Consider the following 22,858-nt stretch of genomic DNA (forward strand, 5'->3'; position numbering starts at 1 on the left):
GCTTCCTGACTGCAGGAACAGAATGACTCGAGGCTGCCAGGACTACCCTGCCACAGGGATGGAGCCAAATTAATCCCTCTCCCTCAAGTTGCTTTTGTCAGGCCTTAAAAAACCAACAACAATAAATGTAACTAACACAAAATCTGGAGGCAGAAGCAGGAGCCAGGACAGTAGCCATTGGGATGAATCTGATAAAGATTCTGCTTTTGCTGGGCATTGGTGGCACACACCTTTAATCCCAGCACTCGGGAGGCAGGCGGATCTCTGTGAGTTCGAGGCCAGCCTGGTCTACAGAGCTAGTTCCAGGACAGCCTCCAAAGCCACACAGAGAAACCCTGTCTCAAAAAACAAACAAAAAAGGTTCTGCTTTTACCCTGAGCTGGATGGGAGTTGTGTCATGGCTTAGAGAGAAAGAGGGATGAAATTAGGTGCTTTGATCAGGAGTGGCTGTTATTCTTTTGCTTAAATTAGAAAGAGAGAAGCAAGATGAGACATGAGACTATAGAGATACATTAACGATAGTTTATTATAGGCCCGGCAGAGCAGAGAGAGTAATAGAAGAACAGAGCAGGACAGAGAGTAAGAGAGGAGAGAGACAGAGTTAATGGCTGACCACCATGGTTGGTCGTCAGAGACAGAGAGTGAAGCAGGGAAGTTGGGACTTTTAAAGGGAAGATCGCGCATGCGCACTGAGGTTCCAGGCATGCGCAGAGTCCTCAGGCAGGTCCATAAAACGTGATGATGAGTGGTGATGCTGTAGTAGGGGTGGGCTCCCACTGTTGTCAGGGGGCAGCGTCTGTCTTTTAGGGAGGTAGAGCGGGTCAGCATTAATGCCTGAGCCTTTCATTGGCTGCTGGGAACAATGGTTTGAGAGAAGATGAGGCCAAACACAAGGGAGGCCAGAGTGGAGGCAGCAGCACGGGTCCACATGAACACTACAGAATATTACAGCAGACACCGGGAGCACCTTCATGTCTTAGTCCCTACTGAATGAAAATGAGGACATTGTAGACTTGAGCGAGAAAACAGCCAGAGGCATCTGGAAGGGTTCATTATGAACAGGGCCATGAGAGAGGTGACAAAAAGAGGGAACCAAGACGTCCGTCATGCGGTCAAAATGGCTGGGTTATATAGGGGAAAAAAATGAAACTGGGGGAAGGAAATTAAAACTCAGGGGCTGGAGTTTAGGGGAGGGGGAGAAGTGTGTGATAACCAAGAATGCTGCGTGGAAGCCGAAGCTGCTCTTCCCAGGTGGCCCCTCTGGCCAGCCGGGCCCGTAGATGAGGGCTGCTCCTAGACATGTGACATGCGCCTGCAGCTCAGCCTCTGGCACCATCTGCAGTTGGCTCACCTCCTGCTGCACCCAGGCAGCCAGGCCTGATGGTCCAGACTGCAACCACTACAGCCGGTGTGGCTGTGGGCTCTGCGGGGGCTCACACCCTGGGTCATGCCATCCCTGGGGGCTTCAGTGGAGATGGCAATGCTGAGCCTGCAAGGCCTGACATCACTTACCAGGAGCCCCAGGGAAACCAGCTGCTGGACCGGCAGGGCCATGCTCTCTTGAGATCAGTTTCTGGAATGTGCCCAGAACCAGAGTAACATCAGACTCTGCTAGGGCTTCAATGAGGTGTTGTGACAGTGCAGAATTGCAAATGGTTTAATCTAATCAAGAAGTTCAAGCTGAAGAAATTGAAATGGGCTCTGCCTAATTTAGTGCAAGTGTGGACCCTGAGTAAACAAACCTTATTTCTAATAGCTCCATTATTCAGAATAGCCATGGGAGAGTCCTCACTGTATAGTTATTCACTCAGCTTGCAGTGTTGGGGACTGGGCAAGTGATGGCCTCCTTGAACCAACTGTATTATTTTTTGTGAGTTAATGAAAATAAAATTGTTTGATTCTGAAAAAAAAAACAATTTTGTGTGTGTCTGTGTTGTGTGTAGTTGATGTTGGCACAAGTGTCTGCTGTGTGTATGTGCAAGCCAGAGGAGGATTGTTTTCCTCTGTCTGTTGCTCTATACCTATTTCCTCCAGACAGGGTCTCTCACTGAACATATTGCTATTTTTTGGCTCTGCTAACTGGCCAGAAAGTCCCACCTACCTTCCTGTCCCTCCCACTCCTGGCCCTGGGATGGTAGGTAGGTATGCGATGGGGGATGTCCTTCTGTATGCTGTGAATGTATGTTTCTCTTATTGGTTGATGAATAAAGCTGTTTTACTGCAAGCAGCTGCCATCAAAAGGTCTTTATTAATTTTAATTTTGCTTATAAGTTCTGAAAACATTTTTTGTTGCTGTTGTTTTGTTTTGTTTTTCAAGACATGGTTTCTCTGTGGCTTTGGAGCCTGTCCTGGAATCCACTTTGTAGACCAGGCTAGCCTCAAACTCACAGAGATCCGCCTGCCTCTGCCTCCTGAGTGCTGGGATTAAAGGCGTGCACCACCATGGCCCGGCTAATTTCTACTAGTGATTTAATATCCCTCACCAGCTTTTCTTTTGTGACATTTGTGTCTAGTACTTGATTTGTACTTGGGTTGTATGAAGTCTTTCTTTCCTCTTGATTATTTTGAACAAGAGTCTGAACAAAATCCCCAGAAGAGCCAGCAGAGTCATTGAAAGGCTGTTTTGTATTTATTTTCAACTCACAGAATTTCCCAATAGTAGTGACATTTTTACTAGTGTTCTGCCACTGCTGCTGGAAAACTGCAATTATCTCTCCTTTTTTCAGATGAGTGCATTTCTGAACTCTGAGGAACTTCCACAAGCAAGTGTCTAGAAACAGGCTGAGAATTTTGCACTCGTTGCTTCCACATCTGCAGCTGTAAGGGTGGGACCCTTTGCTGCTTTCTGCAGCATACTGATAGGACAACACAGGGCCAGGGTGCTTTGAGGGTAAGGTCTGGGTAGAAGGTGGAAGCTGCTTATTTTTAACTTGTAATGATGGAGATGACACAAAGTTTTTGTTTCTGAACAGAAGGGTCTTGTACAAAGCTTTGTGGTAAATAAGGGTATTATTGCTCTGGAGGTGGCCTGTAATCTGGGTAAGTTCATTGGATATGCATTGTGTCCAGCCAACAAGCTGATCTGGTATCAAGTGGTTAAGCCCCCAATTTCTTTGGTAAGTTACAGGAACTCTTACAGAATTTAAAGGAGTCGTTTGTAGTTGCACAGGATAGGTATCTGATGTGACAAGCTGACTCTCTCTCTCTCTCTCTCTCTCTCTATATATATATATATATATATATATATATATACTTTTTTTTCTGTTTGCAGGGGCAAAAGAAACACACACACCCAACAGCGGGGTGTTTTTACCTCTATCTTACCTTCTCCTTCACTCCCTTCATCCCCTCCCTCCTCCCCCCATCACTTTCCTTCTTGTTTGCTCTTTCTGTGACCCCCAGCTCCTGCTACCTCCCTGTTTCTTCCTCTCTTTTTTTTGAGACAGGATCTTATGTATCAGACAGTCTGACTTTGAAGTTAATATGTAGTCAAGAGTGACTTGAACTCTTGATCCTGTGCCTCTCCCTCCACCATCTCTGGGTCTTTCTTTTTAAAACAATACATGGCTGGAGAGGTGTCCCAGGGGTTAAGCACACTGGCTGTTCTGGAAGAAGAACACAGGTTTAATACCCAGAAGCCACTTGGTGGATTCACAAGCATCCATAGTTCCAGGGGCATCTGACACCCTCCTCTGGCCTCCTTGAGCACATGGAGCACAGACATACATGTCAGCAAGACACCCATACATATTGAAAAAAACAAATATAAGATATAATAAACACAGAAAAATAATCATTGCTGGGCTGGGGATATAGCTAAGCTGGCTAAAAAAAGCCCTGGGTTCAATTCCCGGGATCCCATAAACTAGGGGCGGTGACACACCTCCCAAAGTGCTGGAGGCAAAGGCAGGAGAATCTGATCATTCTCAGATGCATATTGAGCCTGGAATACACAAAACCTTGTGCAAACAAACAAACAAAGAAAAAACCTAAAAAACAAAACTACAAAAGAAGGAAGAAAACAAGACCATTTCTGTAGCTTTGTGTTTTGTGTGTTTGTGTGTGTGTGTGTGGCTTTTAAATTTTATTTGTTTATTTGGTGTTTTGAGACAGGGTTTCTCTGTGTAATCCTAGGTGTCCTAGAACTTGCTCTGTAGATCATGCTGGCTTTGAACTCAGAGATTCACCTGCCTTCCAAGTGCTGGGATTGAAGGTGCTGGCTCTCTGAAGCTTTGTTTTAATCAGGAAACTCTGGAAACAATGTAAACAACGTGAAGGCTCATCAAGAGAGATGACTTCCAGCATGATGCCTGCCATGAGCTACCAGGCAGCTATGCAGATAGACGTGCAATATGCCCCCAGGGAGCTTACAGAAATATGTCTCAGGAACAAAAGTGTACAATGGAATGCAGAACCTGCACACACAGCAACACTGATGGGAGCTTTATCTGCTGCTGAGTATGAAGCTGGCCTTGTTGTTTTATTGAGACAGGGCTGGTCTCATTGTGTACCCAGGATGTCCTGGAGCTCACTCTGTAGACCAGGCTGACCTTGCACTCACAGAGATCCACCTGCCTCTGCCTCCCAAGTACTGGGATTGAAGGTGTGTGCTACTAGGCCTGGCCTTTTGTTTTTTATTCTTTAAATCTCCATAGGGCTGAGACCATAGCATGTGCCACTATGCCTGAGTGCTATGTGTAAACTTGCTTTTTCTTTGAGCCTCTGCTGACTGTTGGGAGAAGCAACCCATGGGGTCTGAGCATCCCTGAGCATGCTTGCTGGGGATGTCTAGCATGCAGGGCCCTGATCTCTGTCCTCTGAGTCATTTCTAGTTTGCAGTGAGCAAGGTGTACTTTCCTTGAGCAGCTTGCGTTTGTGTGCTATAAATGAAGCCCCTCACCCCAAGCCTTGTGTTCCAGGGTGGACCTACTGTGTGCAGGACAGAACTCTGGCCATTCTGTATCTCCCAGACCTTGAGTAAAGGATGTCCAGGCAGATGAATGCTTAGACTGCCTGCTGTTCTGTGAGCACAGTAGTCCTGCTTCTGACCCCAAGTCTCATGCCACCTTAACTCAGCAGTGAGTAGCTACAGTAGGAGCCTAGACTCTGCCAGGGACCTATTTCAGTCATTTTGTTCTTATAGAACTTGGGTTAATTAAATTACAGATTTTTAAAATTCTTTTCTACTTTTGAGATTTTTTAATGTAGATATGTAAACACTATGGTTAAGAGAAAGAAAAGTATTCAGAAAGAAAGACATGACCGAGAGAGTGGTATGGATTCCTCAGAGGAGAGACCCCTTTTTGTTTGTTTGTTTATTTTGTCTGTTTTTGTTGTTGTTATATTGTGCACAGAACTGTTTTGACAATATAAAAATCAGTTATGAGTTTTTGCTTGTTTCTTGTGGTTTTTCGAGACAGGCCTGTGTGGCCCTGGCTGTCCTGGAACTCGCCCTGTAGACCAGGCTGACCTCGAACTCACAGAGATCCGCCTGCCTCTGCCTCCCGAGTGCTGGGATTAAAGGTGTGCGCCACCATGCCCAGCCAGTTATGGGTTTTCAGAAGGCAAGGCCAGGTTCCCAAACAGACAACTACCAAAAGGATCCATTTGCTAGCTCAAGTCAGGCAACAGAAATCATTCAAAGGAAGAATGCAAAGAGCCCCTTATTCAAGGCTGGGGGTGTGGCTCAGAGTAGAGAATGTGTGTGGAACCAGGGCCCTGGGATTGATCTTCAGCATTGCAGAAATGACCCCAAACCCTCAGTTCACACTCAACTGAAGACTTTTAGTTAATTTCATAGTACAGGTATTTCTAGAAGTTTTCTCTTTTTAAGTAAATCTGTATTTATTTTCATCTCTGTGCATGAGTGCTTGTCTGTGCCTATGCGTGCTGGTGCCCTTGGAGGCCAGCAGGGGGCGTCAGACTCTCCGGATATCTGGTGGTTGTGAGTCACACTGTGCCGGTGCGTGGAACTGACCTGGTCTTCTGGAAGGGCAGCCCATGCTCCGAACCTCTCAGCCATCTCTCCAGCCCGCATGGTTTTCTAAGACCATATTATATGCAGTGGTTATACTAGCCTCAACTGATGGCCACTGGAGTGACCTCAGCTCCTTGTGACTCTGGCAGGCTGAAAAACCTTTCAGGGGTATGAGCAAAGTCAGCGGGCTTTCCCTGGCCCTGTTACTTCCTGGGAGATCTTAGCAGGAAATGCATCACCTCAGGTCCTGGCCAAATGGCTTGCGGGACAACAGGTTCTCCTTCCATATCCTCCTCTCTCTCAGTTCCTAGTCCTTAGCATATCTTCTCATCTCCCAGCTGGGACTGCTTGACATTCTATACCCCAGTGAAAATCTAAAAATTGTCATTCTGGACCAGAGTATCCCTTCATGCCTTCACTGAGCTCCTGGGTCCCCCAGGCAGTTGTGGGAGTAGGAATGGGTGGGGCAGGATGCAGGGGTTGGGTGGGTGGAGCCAAGACCCACTTCCTTTCCCCCTGGGGCTCAGTCTGTCCCAGTCCCGACCAAGCCTCAGGAGGAGCTGGAGGTGCTCACCCTGGCCCTGCGCCATGTCCATTAAGCTGGTAAGACTAGATATAATAGAGGTGTGGGGTTGGGGGCTCAGAGGATGATGGGATGTTTCTATAGTTTGAAAAGATGGGTAGGGTGATGGGCAAAGGGGGTCAAGAGCCACTGACTGGAACAGAATGAGTGACGGCCAGGAGGACATGGCTGCTGCTGGAATCAGTTGCCAGGGCCAGGGTGGGGAGTCACTGCCACCATCTGTCCCCTTGCTGCTTCTGATAATCGTAAAAGCAAGAATGGAAAAAAAAAAAGAAATTCAGAAACCGTTAAACCACAAGCTGGGCTCGGCAGTTGGCAGGGAAGTGGCAGAAGGAGGGGGCTGGCCAGGTTTCCCTCCCCAACCCCTGTGTGTTCGGTAACTTCCCTACATTCAGGTCCTAGCTCCTGCTCTGAAGATGACCCTGCTTCTCCTCCTCTTCGGGGGCTTCTGGATCCAGGTGACGAGCAGCAACCTAGATCTGCAGAACACAACGACGCTGACACCTGCTACCCCACATAACAAGGCCCCAGACATCTCTGAGGCCTTGAGTGTCAGCCAAACAATCTCTACTAGGACAGACACAGTGGACCCTGCAGAGACTGCCAGCATCGGGAGTCACATCACACCCCCACCCTCCTCAACCCCCTTTGGAACTCCTGAATTGTCTTCTCTTGGGGTTCCCGTTGGTGCTAGCATGAGCATCCCTGTACCTGAGCCTACAACCTCCCAGGAAGTTTCCAACAAGACATCAGTGAAGCCTCCAGAATCAACAGATGTTCCCAGTGACCCTCCTGACACAATAGCCAATCCTGTGACAGACGGAACTGTGACATTTACCTCTCTAGAAAACTCTAAAGGGACCAGTGCACACCCTGTCGCCATGACAACAAGCACCAGTGAGACCAGTGGATCCTCTGTGACTACAACAGTAAGCTTCAAGACCAGTGGTCCCCCTGTCACCATGACTACTGGGTCTCTGGGTCTCTCCAGTGAGACTCATGGACTCCCTGCCACCATAGCAACCAGTTCTGTGGAGAGCTCTAGTGTAGCGGGTGGCACCCCCGTTTCTGGCATAAAAATATCCATGATGTCTACCCCAGAGCCAATAACCACCAGGACGCCACGCCAGCGATCAAGCGGCATGTTACTAGTGCCCATGCTTGTGGCCTTGCTGGTAGTTTTGGCTCTGGTTGCGCTATTGCTGTTGTGGCGCCGGCGGCAGAAGCGGAGGACCGGGGCCCTGACCCTGAGCAGAGGCGTAAAACGCAATGGGGTAGTGGATGCCTGGGCTGGGCCAGCCCGGGTTCCTGATGAAGAGGCTGCAACAGCAACAGCGTCATCAGGGCCAGGGGGCAACAAGGGCTCTGGAGCTCTGGAAAAAGAGGGGTCCGGCCAGCGGCCCACCCTCACCACTTTCTTTAGCAGACGGAAATCTCGCCAGGGCTCTTTAGTACTGGAGGAGCTGAAGTCTGGGCCAGGTCCCGACCTAAAGGGGGAGGAGGAGCCGCTGGTGGGCAGTGAGGATGAGGCTGTGGAAACCTCCACTTCTGATGGGCTTCTTAGAAGCTAAAGATGGGGCTACACCTCAAAGCCTATGAGCAACAGGAGATCCTCATCCGACCCTGCTCCTTAACCCTGGATCCTGCTCCTAGCATCCTCCTAGCATCCTCACACTCTACACTTGTGAATATTTGTGAGCCATATGCACTCATTCATTCATTCATCCCCCCCACCCCCCAGCCCTTCCTCCATGCTCCCTTTGGAATCAGTTTCCATGAGAATAATCTTAGTTGACCTACAATTTCTCCAAGGATCCACCTTGGGATGCTGGGGTCTGACAAGAAGAATGAAGCAACAAACCAGCAAACTTCCGACAATGAAACTTTGTGAAGTACATGGCACCCCCCTCCCATAGGGCCCCTTCAGGACTCCCATTGCTCAGGGGTCAGCTTAGAGCCTGGATGGGGCCATCCAGCTTGCTCTTGGGTGAACTGTGACCTGTGACTTTTCCCAGAGCACTCTGGCTCTGGGCTGGCTGACAGCTGCTGGTTGAGGCTGCCAGAGATCGGCTACTTCTCCTTGGGGCAGAGATGAGACTTTCTGGTTCCAAGAAGCCCAGGCACCTGCTGTGTCCATTCAGAGGTGTGGTTTGTGTGCAAGATGTGACCCTTAGGTGATGGCTGTGAACAGTACTGGTGAGTAGAGATGGTGGGAGAGAGCAGGGCAGGGACTGGCAAAGTGAGGGACACAGGAACGACTGGGAACACCGGTGCCTTCATCTTGCTCAGACAGGACAGGAACAGCTGAAAACCTTAATCTGTGTGCAGCCTCCAAAAGAATGCAAACTCGATGGGGACTAAGCTGCCAGACCCTCCCTTCAAAGGCGCCCTTACACCAACACCCATCCACCCACCCGTGCATACATGCTAGAAGAGGAGAGGTGACAGCCCAGCGTGGCGACTGGGTGCTGCCAAACCCTCTGGCCTTGATGCCTTTCCCCTACAGGCTCGGTTTGTCTGCTTCCTCTTCCATTCCAGGGCTGAAGTCCTTCCCTTTTCTAAGAAAGAGGGAGTTAGATGAGAATATAGGCCCAGGGGCGGGAACATGGGTGCTAGGGGCTCTCTGAGGGTCTGAGGTAGAGAGGACAGGCCCCAGTTGTGCTGCTTCTGACCCACTGTAGCCTTTGATACTGGCCCAGGCTACAACCCAAGAAGACACGTGGTCCAAAGGTGGTTGCTGGAGGAGATTTGCAAGAGGAAGTTGTTGAGTCAGAGGGCACAGTCCTTGAGAACAGACTGACCTACAAAAAGAGATGTGTGAGTGTGATTGTGTGTGGCCTACACGGGAGAGGGGAAGGTGGGAAATGGAGCCCAGGCGGCTCACCTGTTGTATGCTGGAGAGGGGAGGATAGACGAGGAATGGAAAGGGGCACAGCTGCCGTTGTGGGAGATTTTGCCAAGCTGAGTGCCCCAATTTCAGGGTTAGAGGATAATGTCATGAAACTGAGAGGCCAAGGGCTCTGACTCCCTCGTCCAGTCATTTCCTGGGCTGTTTCTGGTTTTCAGGTGCAGGGAGGGAGGGAGGTTGAAGAAATGGGGTAGAGATGGGGGGTGGAACCCAACAGGACTTCAGCCCAGACAGGGTCAGAAGGCTCTGAGTGCTAAATTGAGCGACAGGCAAAAATGTCACAAGGGCACCAAAAGAAGGAAGTGTCACAGTGCTTCTAAAGGAAGACAAGGAGGCTTCATGTTTATCCCAGGGTCTCGGCTGCATCCCATGTCCCATTGGCTCCTGTGCCTGGCAGAAGCAGGTGTTCAGTGTACATTCATATGGATGAATGAATGAATGAATGAGTGAGTGAATGGAGGGATGGATGGATGAAGAAATGAGGTAAGCTCATTTAAAAGTTCTTTAAAAGCTAAGAAGGGGGGCTGGAGAGATGGCTCAGAGGTTAAGAGCACTGACTGCTCTTCCGGAGGTCCTGAGTTCAATTCCCAGCAACCACATGGTGGCTCACAACCATCCGTTATGAGATCTGGTGCCCTCTTCTGGTGTGCAGACATATATGGAAGCAGAATGTTGTATACATAATAAATAAATAAAATCTTTAAAAAAAAAAAAAGCTAAGAAGGGGAGCCGGGTGTTGGTGGCACACGCCTTTAATCCCAGCACTCGGGAGGCAGAGGCAGGCGGATCTCTGTGAGTTCGAGGCCAGCCTGGTCTCCAGAGCAAGTGCCAGGATAGGCTCCAAAGCTACACAGAGAAACCCTGTCTCCAAAAACCAAAAAAAAAAAAAAAAAAAAAAAAAAGCTAAGAAGGGGGAAGGTTTTGAGCACAAGGACTAGAGGATGCAAAAGTATATAAGTGGAGCAGGGAACATGGTGAGACACAAAATAGATGGATGTCCTTCAGCTCAGTAGAGGAAAAACAGTAGCAAGCAATATATAAACCCCAAAAGAGAAAAAAATAAGGGAGGTAAACAGGAACAGAAATGTAAAACATGACAGCCGTTTCAACTCCACCAGTCATTAAATAATTGTAAATGGCTTGTGTTTGTGACATCCTCGCCATGTTTTCAGAAACTATAATGACCTCAGAAATGCTTGCAGCTGACATGGAGCGGGGGTGGGGGGAGGAAGATATTAATCTGTAAATACATGTGGTTCTCATAATAAAAGTTACATCCCAAATGTGTAGTGTGGTCCTCGGAAAGGTGGGGGAATTTAAGTGTGGTTTTCAACTTACTTTTCTGTGGTTTTCAAGTTTTACACAATAAATGTCTTTACTTTTACATGTATGAAAAATGTTGCTGAGGGGGCTGGCAAATGGCTCGGTGGTAAGAGCACTGACTGCTCTTCCAGAGGATTCAAGTTCTGTTCCCAGCCCTTAAGCCTGTCTGTAGCTCTGGTTCCAGGAGATCCAGTGCCCTCTTCTGACCTCCAAGGCCACCAGCTATGCATGTAGCACATACATACGTGCAGGCAAAACACCCATACACATAAAAATAAGCACATCATTAAAAGGTATATTGATGAAAGAGATGTTCCTTAGACAGCCGTGGCGGGGGGGGGGTGGAAAAGAGTTGTAGAGAACGTCAGAGTCTCAGAAAGTTTGAGTTGGCTTCTGGGAGTGTTGAGATGGAGGAGGCGGGTGTCCCCTCTACCTCACGGGCCTCTGTAGATAGTGAGTGCCATTCTTTCTTCAGCTGCCTGGCAACATGTCTTAGAGCCATCCTCAAACCACTTCCCTGGCTTTTCCAGGCCTAGGTCCAGCTGCCTCTTCCACCTGTCCCTCCTCCCCCTGGGTCCCGGCTTTCTCTGCAGGTCCCAGCACCATGTTCAGCAATTGTTTTCATTTTTTTAGAGGAGGTAAGGTTTATTTGGAGTTACTGGTTTTGCTTTGTTGTGAGACAGTCACAGTCTTACCATGTAGCCCAGGTCTCTTGGAACTTAACTCTCCTCAGCCATGCCTGGCTGAAGTTTTATTTTAGTTTGAATTGGTGTGCAATAATTATTCAGTTCTATGGGGATACATATACTGAGATATATATATATATATCTCAGTATATGCACAATGCATAGTAATCATATCAGGGTAATTAACATGCCCATCAACTCAGACTTTTCTTTATAGCGAAACATCCAAAATCCTTTCTTCTAGTCATTTTGAAACATAAACCATGAACCAGCCCTGCTGGCAAAAACGAGTAGCTCCTAGAACTTGGGAAATGGTACAGAAGGATTGGGAGTTTAGGCTCATCCTGGGCTGCAGAGCAAGCTTGAGGCCCTCCTGAGCCACATGAGAACCTGTCTCAAAAAACAAACTGTGACCCACAGTCATGCTTATTGGGATGGTAGGACTTCCTCCTCCTGGTCACAGCTCTGTACCCTAAGCATCCAATCCTTTCTCCAGCTTCTGAGAAATTCTACTCGACTCAGTAAGATTTACTTTTAGATTCCACATGTAACTGAGACTATACACACACACACACACACACACACACACACACACACACACACACACACGAGTACTGACAGAGACTCTAGTTGGCCAAACTCTTGAACTTCCTGCCTTAGCCTTCCAAGTTCTAGAATCACAGGTTGTGTTGTGAAGAGACACTGTGACAATGGCAATTTATAACAGAAAGTAATTAACTGGGGGCTCATCATTTACAGTTTCAGAAGGTGAGTGCATGATCATTACCGTAGGAAGCTTGGCAGCAAGCATGGTGCTTGCTCTTTTTTTTTTGTTTGTTTGTTTGTTTGTTTGTTTTTTCGAGACAGGGTTTCTCTGTGGCTTTGGAGGCTGTCCTGGAACTAGCTCTTGTAGACCAGGCTGGTCTTGAACTTACAGAGATCCGCCTGCCTCTGCCTCCCAAATGCTGGGATTAAAAGTGTGCACCACCAACACCCATTGAGAGCTTACATCTTGAGACACAACCATGAAACAGACAGATGAGAGAGAGAGAGAGAGAGAGAGAGAGAGAGAGAGAGAGAGAGAACTAACTGGGAGTGGTATGGGCTTTAGAAATCTCAAACCTACCCCCGTGACACACCTCCTCCAACAAGGCCATACCTCCTAATCCTTCCCTCAAAAGTTCTACCAACTTGGAACCAAGCATTCAACTCTATGAGCCTATGGGGCCATTCTCATTCAAACCAGCACACAGCTGTTACCCCCATACCTAGCTTCAAGTCACACAGTGGTTTTCTGTGTCTACCTAATCTCACTCATGCAATGTCTCCAGATTCCTACATTTTGTTACCAACGACAAGATTCCACTTCCTAAAATAGTACTTCAATTACTGAATAGTATTCTTGCATATATAACCACACAAATTTTATCTATTCTCCTACTGATGGGTACTTGAAACTCAAATAGTTCAAAAGACAAAAATAATCACAGGGCTGGAGAAATGGCTAATCCTTTAAGAGAACCAGCTGCTCTTCTAGAGGATTGGGGCTCAATTCCCAGAGAGTTGTGAGCTGCAACTCCAGTTCCAGAGGACCTGACTCTCTCTTCTGGCCTCCACAGGCATCAGACACACACATGGTATACAGACATACATTCCGGCAAAACACTCACATACATAAAATTAATAATAATCTAGCCAGAAACTGTATTAAAGACCAGAATAGATATTTCTCAAAAGAAGACATGCAAGTGGTCAAGAGGTCTGCCTGGAAAAAGAAAGTTCATCCTGAGGGAAATGATGCCACACCGAGATGGTGCCTCACCCTAGTCAGAATGGATACTTTTAAAAATTAAGAGATGGGGCTAGAGAGATGCTCAGCCTTTAAGAGCACTGTAAATTCAGGTGGTGGTGGCCCATACTTTTAATCCCAGCACTCAGGAGGCAGAGGCAGGTGATGAGTTTGAGGCCAGCGTGGTCTACAGAGTGAGTTCCAGGACATCGAGGGCTCCATAGAGAAACCCTGTGGAAAAAAAAGAAGGAATGAAGGAAGGGAGAAAAAGAAAGTTAGAGGAATGCTAGTCTGGATTTTCCATTGCTTAACAAATCATGTCCCCATATGTTAGACACATATGGCTTTAATTTTCCTCTCTGTCCTTCTGGCCCTATATACTCAGCCCATCTTGAGCTTTGTTTTACCTGAGATAAAGTTTCAATTCCTAGAAGCTGAACACTTAACCTCCTGAAGAGGCCAATATGGATTCCAAGATTTTGGTGCAATTATTACGTCTACCCCTGTGTCTACTAAACTTCCCATTTCAATGCCATTTGTTTGTATTTTTAACTTTGGTCTTTGATCATTTATATATTCTCTTTTTGGGGGGGTGAGGGGGTGGTTTCAAGACAGGGTTTCTCTGTGACTTTGGAGGCTGTGCTGGAACTAGTTCTTGTAGACCAGGCTGGTCTCGAACTCACAGAGATCTGCCTGCCTCTGCCTCCTGAGTGCTGGTATTAAAGGTGTGCACCATTCTCCAAAAAGTATTTGCTTTATGGTTTCTCCTGAAAACTTTGTTTTATATTCTCAAGCTGTTCTGTCATCCAGAGCAGTATGGTTTCTCACAATAGGCATTAAGTCTTGTAATTGCTCTATGGAGGGTTTTCTCCAATGCTGACAGGGAATGACTGAATCAAATTTGGCCCAGAGGCCTGGGAGAGGCCCCCTAAGGCATTTCCAAATGGCAAAAGGTTACCTTGCCTGTCCCATGTTGATCTGCATTCATTAGTCCAATGTTGGCCTTTGACACACCTTCGCATAGTCCAGAAGAATACGGGCCCTTCTGTTTGGATTATCTCTAGGGAAAAAAAAAAAAACAAAAAAAAAAAAACAAAACACTGTTCCTAGGAATGCTTTGCCTATAATCCTTTTTCAAATGACAATTAAAACATCTAACCTTTTGATTTTTCTTAAAATCTTTAGAAATCACTTCTCCTATCTAAGTATCATCGTGAACGCGAGATCTAGTATCAACTGTATTTCTAATCCATTCATCTGTGTGTGCTGATCTCGCCTTTAAAGGACTGATCACCCTTTTGCCTTCTGAATTAGCATTTCAAAAGTCAAAGATTCAATTAATATTCTTCTAACTTCTTGATCTGATATTGTTCTATTTATAGCTGAAGTTACTCTTTGTAAAAACAGAGAAGGCTTCTTTTGGGCCTTGTATAATTTTAGTAAATGGCTCAGTCATCTCCCCTGATTCTTTAGTCTTGTCCCAAACATTCAAAGCTGCTGTATGGCATAGGGCCAAGGTGTGATCATCATATATAGACTGTCTTTGTAAATCAGCATAATGGCCCTCACCAAGGATTTGATCTTGGGAAATCTTATAACCTCTAACCCTACCAAGTTGTTCAATGACCCTAATTTTGTCTTTCTACCATGTTTTTGCCATTGCAACTGAGATCAGCTTCCAATAGTGCTATAACTAAATCTTTCCAGACTTGTGGAATAATTCTGTTCCAAGTGTCTCATGAATTTAACATCTGCTTCACAGAAGGTGAATGCATAATATATGAAACAATTTAAATCTCTTTAAATCTAACATTTCTATAGGATCACGGTTAATTTCTAAATAGCCTTGAGGGTCCTATCATCTGGTAGTCTTTCTTGAATGGTAACTGGATAAATTAAGGTTGGTTTTCTAATAACCTTGGGCTGTTCCTCTTCAGTTTCATAATTTTCAGTAGCTTCTACTCTAAACTCCTTTGTCTGTGTGTGAATATTTAGTTTCATTAGTTTGTCTTTTTAAGAATTGTATCTTATCAGTCAATTTTTCATATTTAGCACTGATATCAAACAACTTTTTTGGGATAAAACACGAGTTCCCAAACTAATAATGAGTATAACTGATAGTATGTCAACCCCAGCCAAGTTTACTATTCCTTCATTTGCTTGTTCCATTTTCAGATCATCCATTGTGGAACTATACAGAGACCTAACTTCCTGCATTGTAATATTTCCCATTTTCAACATTTCTTTAAAATAATCCTCCCCCTTAAGAATTTCCAGGTGTCTCACCCGATCTGCTGATGATGACGGTGAAATGTGAGGCTGGCTGTCGCTGCTTATCATTGCTAGGCAGAGAACACAGGCAGTGCACAGCCTGGCTGAGGGCAGCTACAGCTGCTTTCGTGTATCTGGGAGCTGAGAGAGCGTGCAACAGCAATAGAAGCACAAGCAGGTGTTGGGGTGTCTGACCTGGTGTAGCAGCGGCCTAAGGAGGGGGTCCAGGGGAAGCCCACAACTCACAGGGAGAGGGAGCCAGCCGTCTGAGAAGTGGACACGGGAATGTGCCCGAGAAGCACACGTGGCGGGAAGTGAGGGCACAGGCTGCCTGAAGGCAGAGCCAGCTGGTGGTGGGCAGCTAACTTCAGCATTTGGAACCCAGGAGCCTGTGGAGTTTGGGTTCTGTGGAGTTTGGGGCCAAGAATGGGTGGCAGCTGGAGACTGTGGTAGAGAGGCTGCCAGAGGAAAATCCCAGACTCGCTTAGAGGGTTTGGGTTGAGAGAGAAAAGAGCCAGCCGGTGGTGGCAGCTCCAGCGGCTGCAAAGCCAGGGGTGAGTGGATATCTTGGGATTTTGTGCCCCGACTTGGACGCCAGATGATGCATTTACCTAATTATTCTTTTTCAATAAAAACTTGAGAGTCAGATGTAGGGGTAAGAACCGGAATGACCAGAGAAGTGGAGAAATGACCAGTGACTTCCCATCTCTGTCATTCCTCTATCCAAAAAGGGCCAAGACCCTCTCTAAGCCCCACCCTACTAGAAGCTAGCTCCACCTTCTGGTTCAAAACGAACTTAATTATCAGTCTCAGGAGCGTCAGAATGCAATCAAAATATTACACAACAGAAAAAAAAAAAAAAAGAAAGAAAAGAAAACATTGACTGCTCTTCCACAGGATCCAGGTTCATTCCCAGCACCCACATGGTTGGTGACTCACAACCATCGTAACTCCAGTTCCAGAAGAATCTAGTGACTTCTTCTGGCCTCCTCAATCACTGCAAGCGTGTGATGCACAGACATGCATGCAGGCAAAACACCTACATATCTTTTTGTTTGTTTGTTTGTTTTTCTTCCGAGACAGGGTTTCTCTGTGTAGCTTTGGAGCCTATCCTGGCACTCGCTCTGGAGACCAGGCTGGCCTCAAACTCACAGAGTGCTGGGATTAAAGGCGTGCACCACCAACGCCCGGATACCTATACATATCTTTAAAAAAAAAAAAAAAAAAGGACAAGAGACAAGAAGTACTGTCAAGAATGAGCAGGCGGCAGGCTCTCACACTGGTGAGAAAGCAAACTGATGAGAAGACAGAATGAGGCTCCTCAAAAGCGAAAACAGCGCTGCCGGATGACCCAACAGCCTCACTGTGGGACTAGGTCCAGGGGAAATGAAATAGCAGTTTTGAAAGGACATTGGCGACACTCTTCATAACAGCCAAGATCTGAAGGCTACCAAGGGTCCTCCTGAAAGCCACTCTGTCTGGGGAGGGTCTGTCTGCATCAGAGGCCATCAGGATAGAGCTCTGGGCCAGCAAGATGACTCAGTGGGTAAAGGAACTTGCCACCAAGCCTGATGCTGCCAAGTTCAATCCTTCAGATATAATGGTGGAAGGAAAGATTCAGCCTTTAAAAAAGCTTTTTTTTTTTTTTTTTTTGAGAAAGTATCTCACTGTGTAGCCCTGGCTGTTCTGGAACTTTCTATGTAAACGAGGCTGGCCTTGATTCCTGTCTTCTGATTCCTGAGTTCTGGGATTAAAGACATGTTCCACCAAACCCCCAATAAAGAGACTCAATTTTTGCAGTTGTCCTGTGACCTCCACATGTGTGCCATGGCAGATATGCACCCTCCCAAAACAATAGCACAATAAGTATACTTAGAAATGTTTAAGGCTGTATTGCCTCTCCTCTGCTCATCCCCTTATAGCCAGCCTGCACCCTCCATGCTGTCTATCCAGCCTCATCAAACTTTTGTTGCTCCTTCATTAAGAAGTGTGAAAATGTTTATTTTGTCCAAACACTAAACAAATGTACATTTTCCCCTTTTCTGAAAGCCATAGGCCCACAGTTGTAATCTTGCACTTGAGAGGCAGGAAGATCTCCATAAATTTGAAATCAGTCTAGTTTACATAGCAAGTTCTAGGCCATCTAGGGCTACATATAGAGACCCTGTCTCAACAAACAAATAATAAATTTTAAAAAATCTAATTGCAGCCTGGTAGTGGTGGTGCTTGTCTTCAATCCCAGCACTTGGGAGGCTGAGGCAGATGGATCTCTGTGAGCTGGAGGCCAGCCTGGTCTATGGAGCTAGTTCTAGGACACAGGGCTACACAGAGAAACCCTGTCTCAAAAAAACAATCCCCCCCAAAAAAACCCTAATTACCAGGCTATTCTAAGGTCTTTGTTTCTGCTTTTGTGGCACAAAGGGCCTTGAGCAGGTTAGGCAAGCTGGGTCTCCTCCAACCCTTTGCTGTTTGTTTGGTTTTGGTTTTATATTTTCTTCTTTATTTACTTATTTATTTGTATGTGTGGTAAGTGGGCACTTGAATGTCACAGTGTGTGTGTGTGGGGGGGTCAGAAGATAACTTGCAGGAGTTAGCTCTCCTAGAATATGGATTGAACTCAGGCTGTCAGTCTCGGCAGCAAGCACCTTTACCAGCTGATCCAGCTCACTGGTCCTGTTTTTGTTTTTTGAGAGCCTCTCATGTAGCCTAGGCCAGCCTTGATTGCTCTATAAAGCCCAGGATGAACTTGAACTTCTAATTCTCCTGCCTCTGTCTCTCCAATGTTAGAATTACAGGCATGTGCCTCTAGGAGTGGTTTATGTGGTGCTGGGGTTGGAACCAGGATCTATTGGATTAAGGTCTCTTTATTTCAGAAGACAGCAGGGTGAAACACAGGCCAGAGCTAGGTTATAGAACCCAGCCAGCACGGCCAGAACAAAAAGGGGCCTGCGTCCCCACGTGCAGCCCCTTAAGAAGCTCCCTTACATAATCCCGGCTTTCCTTCACCACGCCCTTATGAGTCCCCGGGTCCACCTGGTACCTGCCCCAGGACTATTGGGCGGGGCTAGGGTGACTCCCTACAATTCCCCTTTTAGTCTAAGAGAGGATTAAAACTTAATAGTGTAAAATATCCAAAACTAACAATCATAAGGGTGGAATACAAGAAGATACAATAATCTGCTATGATACATCCTATGTCTATTTTAGCTAAGTCTTAAAGTCATGTGGAAAAAGTGTCTAACTTGAACACCTTCTTCCAATCCCAACTCTAAACAATAAGAAGGTCATTCTTAACTAGGCTTACACTACCCTAATACACAATAATGGGGAACGGGGGCGTAGCATCTTCTAGGTTACTTCCTGCTGAAAAGGGACGATGATGGTCATGTGGGGGCCCTGTGGAAAAAAAAATGCCAGTACAGGGAAAGTCTCTAATGAGTTATGTCTAGTCCATGTTAGATGAGATTTGTTTGATTGAAGATCTACGTTGAAATCCTCAACTTGATTGAAGTCGTTACTCGAGGTTCTGGTTGGAGTGTCAGTCAAAACGGAGTGAGTTGAATCCAGTGTAGTCGGGGAGGTGTAGTCCAATTCCTTTTTTAGAGCCTGCAGGGATTGCTGTCAGGCTGGGTCTTGTTGGCTGTATGGGAGTCAAACATAAGTGTCAGTCCTCGTTTCTGTCTTAAGACACATTCTCTTGTGCTTTGTATGCAAGGCTGGTGGTCCTTTAGATTCCAGAGGTTGTTCTGCTTTTCTTCCCTCTCACTGTGGCAAATCTGGGATTACAGATTTGCACACAACTGCATCTGGTTTTATGAAGGTTCTGGGGATCCAAACTCAGGTTCTCACACTTATGTGGTAAACACTTTCCCACAGAGCCATATCCCAAGCCCCAAAGTTCTTCAAGAACAGAATCCACGTATAAATACATGTAGGCATGCATACACACACGCCTAACAAAGAGCAGCATAGTTCATGTAGCTCAGTGACAGTCTTTATCTCTACCCCAGAATGGCATCAAATCTGTAAATAAAACATGAACACACTGTGTACGCCTCTATCCCAGCACTCAGGAGGCCATAAATAAAACGCAAACACACACAGTGCATGCCTGTATCCCAGCACTCAAGAAGCAATGTTGGATCAGAAACTCTGGCTATTCTTGGCTTGTAGTGACCTCAAGGCCAGGCTGGGATACATAAGACACTACCTCAAAGAAGAAAATAAACGTCACAAATCAATAAAACTCAAGTTTCTGTTTACTCTCTAAGGTGTACTTTAAGATCATGGTTATGGGACTTGGGAACGTAGCTCTATGCTAGAGCACTTGCCTAGTGTATGCAAAGCCCTGAATTCTAACCTCAGTTCTGAGAAGGAAAGGAAGAGAGGGAGAGGGAGAGGGAGGAATTGTGAAAAGTCCACCTAGAGAAATCTGGAGAGGAGGGGTTTAATACAGTCCCTCATGAGAGGGGGCAGTGAGAGGTCTCTCTTCCTAACAATGAGTGTTCACAGATGCTTCTCTTTGCTCTCCCGTTTCTGCCCCTGACTGTGTTTATCCAGTGTGGATACGCAAAGCCTGGAAGGAAAGAGGGTTCCCTGTGGCAGGGATGGAGGTACCCTCTAAGCTCTGAAAAACCGGCCCACCATACTCAGGCTGTGTGGCAGGAGGCAGATCTCCCACTATTAATAAGTAAGAAAGGAATACAACCAAATGGTTCTGAGATCCCAAAGTAGAAACAAAATCAGGAGAAAAATGTCCAAACCCCAATGGCTTATTTAGGATGACAAACGTGTACAGTGGGCAGACACTTGGGGTGAGCCATCTAGTTGTTCTCAACAGTGAGTTACAAGTAGACTCTATGTGCCTGGCTCCCTCCCTACGGTTTGTGACATCAAGACAGGCTGACTGCACCTTGGCCAAGGTCCCAGTTAAAATAGAACCAACTGTTGGCCAAAAAAGCCACCTGCTTGCCATTGCATTTGTACAGGCTCTGCCTCAAGCCAGCCCACTCCCAGTTGTCCCCAAAGTACACCCAGCTTGACTTCTCATCCAACTCCTCCTCAACCATAAAGATCTGACTCAAATGTCAATGCCTTAGTGCAGTTGCCCTCTTGCCTTGCCCCCTCTGCAAACAGACTTGCTGTCTGTGCTCTACTCCAACAGTGCTCCACTCACTCCTATGGTGCTCCACTCCTACAGCACCTCCTGTGATGCTATGAATGACTAGGCCACGTGGCTTTTATGATTTTTGAGTTGTTGGTTTGTTTGGGGGGAACAGTATCATATAACCCAGGGATGGCTTTGAACTCACTATATAGCAGGAGATGATCTTGAACTCAGAGCTCTTAAGCTTTTTTGGGGGGGGGGGCTGATGGCCAGCAAGTACTAGTGACCCTCTATCTCCACCACCTCCCCTAACCCCTAATAGCACTGGTGTTACAGGAGAGCATGGCCACACCCAGCTTTGTCACATAGGTGCTGGGAATCCAAACTCAGGGCCTCATACTTGCACAGCAAGTGTTCTTACCTAGGAAGTCCCTTCCCTAGTCCCCGACCTGGAACTTGTAATCCTCCTACCTCTTCCTCCTGCGTGCTGGGATTACAGGTGTTTGCCACCATGCCTGGCATATGTAGTGCTGGGGTCACACTCAGGGCTTTGTGCCTTCTGAGCAAGCAAGTCACCAACTGAGATCCAAGGCCAGGTTGTGTGGCTGTGAAGATGTCAGGGCAGGGGGTCTTCACTGCTGCCATATCTATCATCTTTGCATGCTGGAGCCCAACACCCAGGGCTGCCGGATGCATGGTTACTACACAGAAGTACATGTGCATGAGTGAACTCTAAAACATGCTCTGGAGATGGTTAGAGGCCTAACACCGAGGAGGCCTTCAGGGTTAGACATAGGTTTCTAGTTGTTTGTTGCTTTGTTTTGAGTAGTCTCACTGTGTGGCCCAGCCTGGACTCAAGTGCCTTCCAGAGTAGCTGGGATTATAGGCATGAGCTATGATGACCAGATTGTGAACAGTGGTAATAATGGTGTGGTGTATAAATGGAGAAGTACTATCATTTACTAAACAGTTATGCCCTGTGCCTAGCAGAAAAACTCCCTTGAGTTAAACTGTTGACATTTGGGGTGCGTTTGTTACATCGGAGCCTACCCCATAATCCCTGCAATCAGGAGGCTGAGGCACCAACCCAGTTTGAATATATATATACATATATATATTCAATATATATATACATATATACATATATATCAAGACTGATTTTTTTTTTTCTTTTTAAGGTCTGGAGCCATGGTGCATTCTTTAATCTAAGCAGAGACAGAGACATGTAGATCTATGTGAGCTTGAGGCCAGCCTGGTCTACAGAGTGAGTTCCAGATTAGTCAGGGCTACATAAAGAGACCCTGCTCTAAACAAACAAACAAACAAACAAACAAACAAAAATTAAAAATTTGAAAGGGCCAAGACTGCAGCACAGTTGTTAACAGCACTGGCTACAATTCCAGAGGATCCAGTGTGATTCCCGGCATTCACGTGATGGTTCATAACCATAACTTCAGTCCCAGGGGATCTGACACCCTTTTCTGGCCTCCTTGGGCACCGTGCGTGCAGGGAGTACACAGACATGTATTCGGGCAAAACACCCACATACATACTTTTTTAATTTTAGAAATAAACCTTTAATTTTTTTTAATGACAAGGAGGAGTCAAAGGGGAAGAAGAAAGGGAAGAATACTCAGAGATATTTCTCTATTCGTTTAACAATTTACTGCCAGGATTCGGGAGTATCTGGGGACCCAGTCTCCTTCCATTTTGTACTCCTGTCATTCTGTGAGGGTCAGGAACTATTCTGCTATCAGTTGATGGGAGGGAAGAAGAGGAAGTCCAACAGCTTGTTCAGTCCAGGTCTGGAAGAGGCCAATAGCACTTGTACCCATACTCCAATTAACCAGAGTCCAGTGCTGTGTCAGCCTCAGCACCAAAGGATGCTGGGAGATGTAGTTTAGTTGTGTGTCCTGGAAACAAAAGAGAAATAATCCTGCCCTGCCAGCATCATTTTCTCCTGGTTGACCTTTTGTTGTGATGTTTTGTTTTGGCTTTTGAAACAGGATCTTGCTGTGTAGATGAGGCTGGCTGGGCAGGATTGGGAGAGCAGTGTGAAGGGCTGTAGGAAGCACTTCCTGGATTCACAGTGAGGCAAGCAAGGCGCTGGGGTGAAAGGCCCTTGCAGTGAGGAACCCTTAATTTTTGCACCGCCCTCCCCCACCCTGTGCCTGGTTTGCCTCACCTTAGTCCCCAGTCAAGAGGCAGAGGAAG

General features: G+C 46.6%; 2 protein-coding genes and 1 pseudogene across 2 annotated transcripts in view; all 3 read left to right on the forward strand.

Moving 5' to 3' along the window:
• The first annotated feature begins 1,218 nt into the window (after positions 1-1,218).
• On the forward strand, positions 1,219-2,823 carry LOC100755494 (annotated as a pseudogene).
• Positions 2,824-6,425: 3,602 nt separating this feature from the next.
• Spn (sialophorin) lies at positions 6,426-10,011 on the forward strand. Its single transcript, XM_027404582.2, has 2 exons — positions 6,426-6,580; positions 6,956-10,011. The coding sequence occupies exons 1-2, from the start codon at positions 6,449-6,451 to the stop codon at positions 8,129-8,131; spliced, it is 1,308 nt and encodes a 435-aa protein (XP_027260383.2). The 5' UTR covers positions 6,426-6,448; the 3' UTR covers positions 8,132-10,011.
• Qprt (quinolinate phosphoribosyltransferase) overlaps positions 8,134-22,858 on the forward strand; it is a 31,671-nt gene continuing 16,946 nt past the window's right edge. The window contains exon 1 of the mRNA XM_035441614.1: positions 8,134-8,254. Coding sequence (XP_035297505.1) covers positions 8,134-8,254 — 121 coding nt within the window. The remainder of the gene's footprint in view (positions 8,255-22,858) is intronic.

This window comes from Cricetulus griseus, chromosome 3 (genome assembly GCF_003668045.3).
Source record: "Cricetulus griseus strain 17A/GY chromosome 3, alternate assembly CriGri-PICRH-1.0, whole genome shotgun sequence".
Classification (NCBI taxonomy): domain Eukaryota; kingdom Metazoa; phylum Chordata; class Mammalia; order Rodentia; family Cricetidae; genus Cricetulus; species Cricetulus griseus.

Coding starts and splice junctions, on each gene's coding strand:
- Spn (XM_027404582.2), top strand. CDS start 6,449: ATGCAGGGGTTGGGTGGGTGGAGCCAAGACCCACTTCCTTTCCCCCTG. Junction 6,581..6,955: donor GCGCCATGTCCATTAAGCTG/GTAAGACTAGAT, acceptor CCCTACATTCAG/GTCCTAGCTCCTGCTCTGAA.